Source organism: Haplochromis burtoni, unplaced genomic scaffold, assembly GCF_018398535.1.
Source record: "Haplochromis burtoni strain Fernald_Lab_line unplaced genomic scaffold, NCSU_Asbu1 Contig_65, whole genome shotgun sequence".
In the NCBI taxonomy this organism is placed as follows: domain Eukaryota; kingdom Metazoa; phylum Chordata; class Actinopteri; order Cichliformes; family Cichlidae; genus Haplochromis; species Haplochromis burtoni.
The window spans coordinates 1,321,322-1,322,847 of NW_024582426.1; the positions used below are offsets into that span (position 1 = coordinate 1,321,322).

Consider the following 1,526-nt stretch of genomic DNA (forward strand, 5'->3'; position numbering starts at 1 on the left):
GTGTCACTGTTCAGAGTTGCTCTCAGAATATGGGACCAAAACAGACTCACATGCATGAAGGTAAGCTGACCAGAGCTTTTTGTTTAATATCAAAAGAACAACTAATCTTATATAATGTTATATGTCTCTTTTATATGTTGGTTTGTTCTATAAAATCCCTTAAGTCTATTTTCACTGTTGATTTTTAAAGAAACTAACCTAAGCTAACATAAGCTCAGAGAACACTTTTTATATTGACTAGATTTCCATTTTTCTTTTGATTGATAATACAGTTGCAGTCAGAGGGCTCATGAGGCCATCCTTTCAACATGATATGATGAAATATGATGAATTATACATATACACAATGCAACTGTGCAATGCTCTGGTCCTTCTAGTCCAGCAGGCCAGCTTTCTGCTGAAAGCTGCTCTGCTGTCCGTCCTGCTGAGTGGCCTGCAGCACGTGCTGGCAGACTCAGATGAGGAGGCCCCAACTGAGTGGGAGATCTGGAAAAGCAGATATGGCATAAGCTATGATGAATCAGTGAGACAGCCTCCACATCTAAAATCCTCACAACAACAATAAGTGCAAATGTTCTCAAACGAAAAGTCCACATGTTCTCTAATTTATTCGAGTTTTTCTTTCGTGTGCTTTTCCTGTGTTAACCATCAGGATGACATGGAAAGGAGAGCCATCTGGGAGGAGAATAAGCAGTTGATTGAAGACAACAACCGAAGGTTTCTCATGGGGATGAAGTCATTCAGTATGGCTATGAATAGATATGGAGACCTAGTAAGGAGTATTGTTTTGGTCTAGTAGAATTTAGTAGTAGAGTAGAAGTGTTTTGTTTCAACAAAGAACTTAACCGGAGTTAACCAGCTCCTAAATGTACCTACTATTTTCCACAAAGACCTTAAAAAAAAGAATTGTCTGATTAATTGCTGTAACAAACTGTGAATACTGTGATACTGTGAACAAAAATTGTTTTACATTTGCAGACACAACAAGAATACCGGGTTTTGCAAGGTGCCAAGATGAATGCTCAGTTTGTAAAGAGAGGGAAAGAAGTCTCAGCTCGAAGACTGCGTAACAATGCAAGGCATTTAGATGGCTATGCTGTTGACTACAGAAACATGGGTTTTGTGACTGAGGTTAAAGATCAGGTAAGACTGTCCCTCCATCACATGAGTGGGTATATTCAGACTGAATCACAATCAGATCTTTGTTTTAAATGTTCTTTGCAGGGCTTTTGTGGGTCATGCTGGGCCTTCAGCACTACGGGAGCTATAGAGGCACAGCTGTACAAAAAGACAGGTCAGCTGATATCCTTGAGCGAACAAAACTTAGTGGATTGTTCTAAATCCTTTGGTACCTATGGGTGCAGTGGTGCCTGGATGGCCAATGCTTATGACTATGTGGTCAGCAACGGGCTGGAGTCTTCAAACACCTACCCATACACCTCAGTGGTAGGACTCTGCTGTCTTATCCTACATCATAAAAAAGTAAATAATTCTGCGGACATGCTGCGGTTAACATTTATTTCTCT

At 40.2% G+C, this 1,526-nt stretch overlaps 1 protein-coding gene across 1 annotated transcript; it reads left to right on the forward strand.

The window, feature by feature from the left end:
* Window positions 1-12: 12 nt before the first annotated feature.
* Window positions 13-1,515, forward strand: cts12 (cathepsin 12; the record flags this gene model as incomplete). Its single annotated transcript, XM_014333875.2, has 5 exons — window positions 13-60; window positions 378-523; window positions 653-772; window positions 979-1,143; window positions 1,225-1,515. Coding segments are annotated over exons 1-5 (753 nt in total), but the record flags the coding sequence as incomplete, so codon positions are not given.
* Window positions 1,516-1,526: the final 11 nt, after the last annotated feature.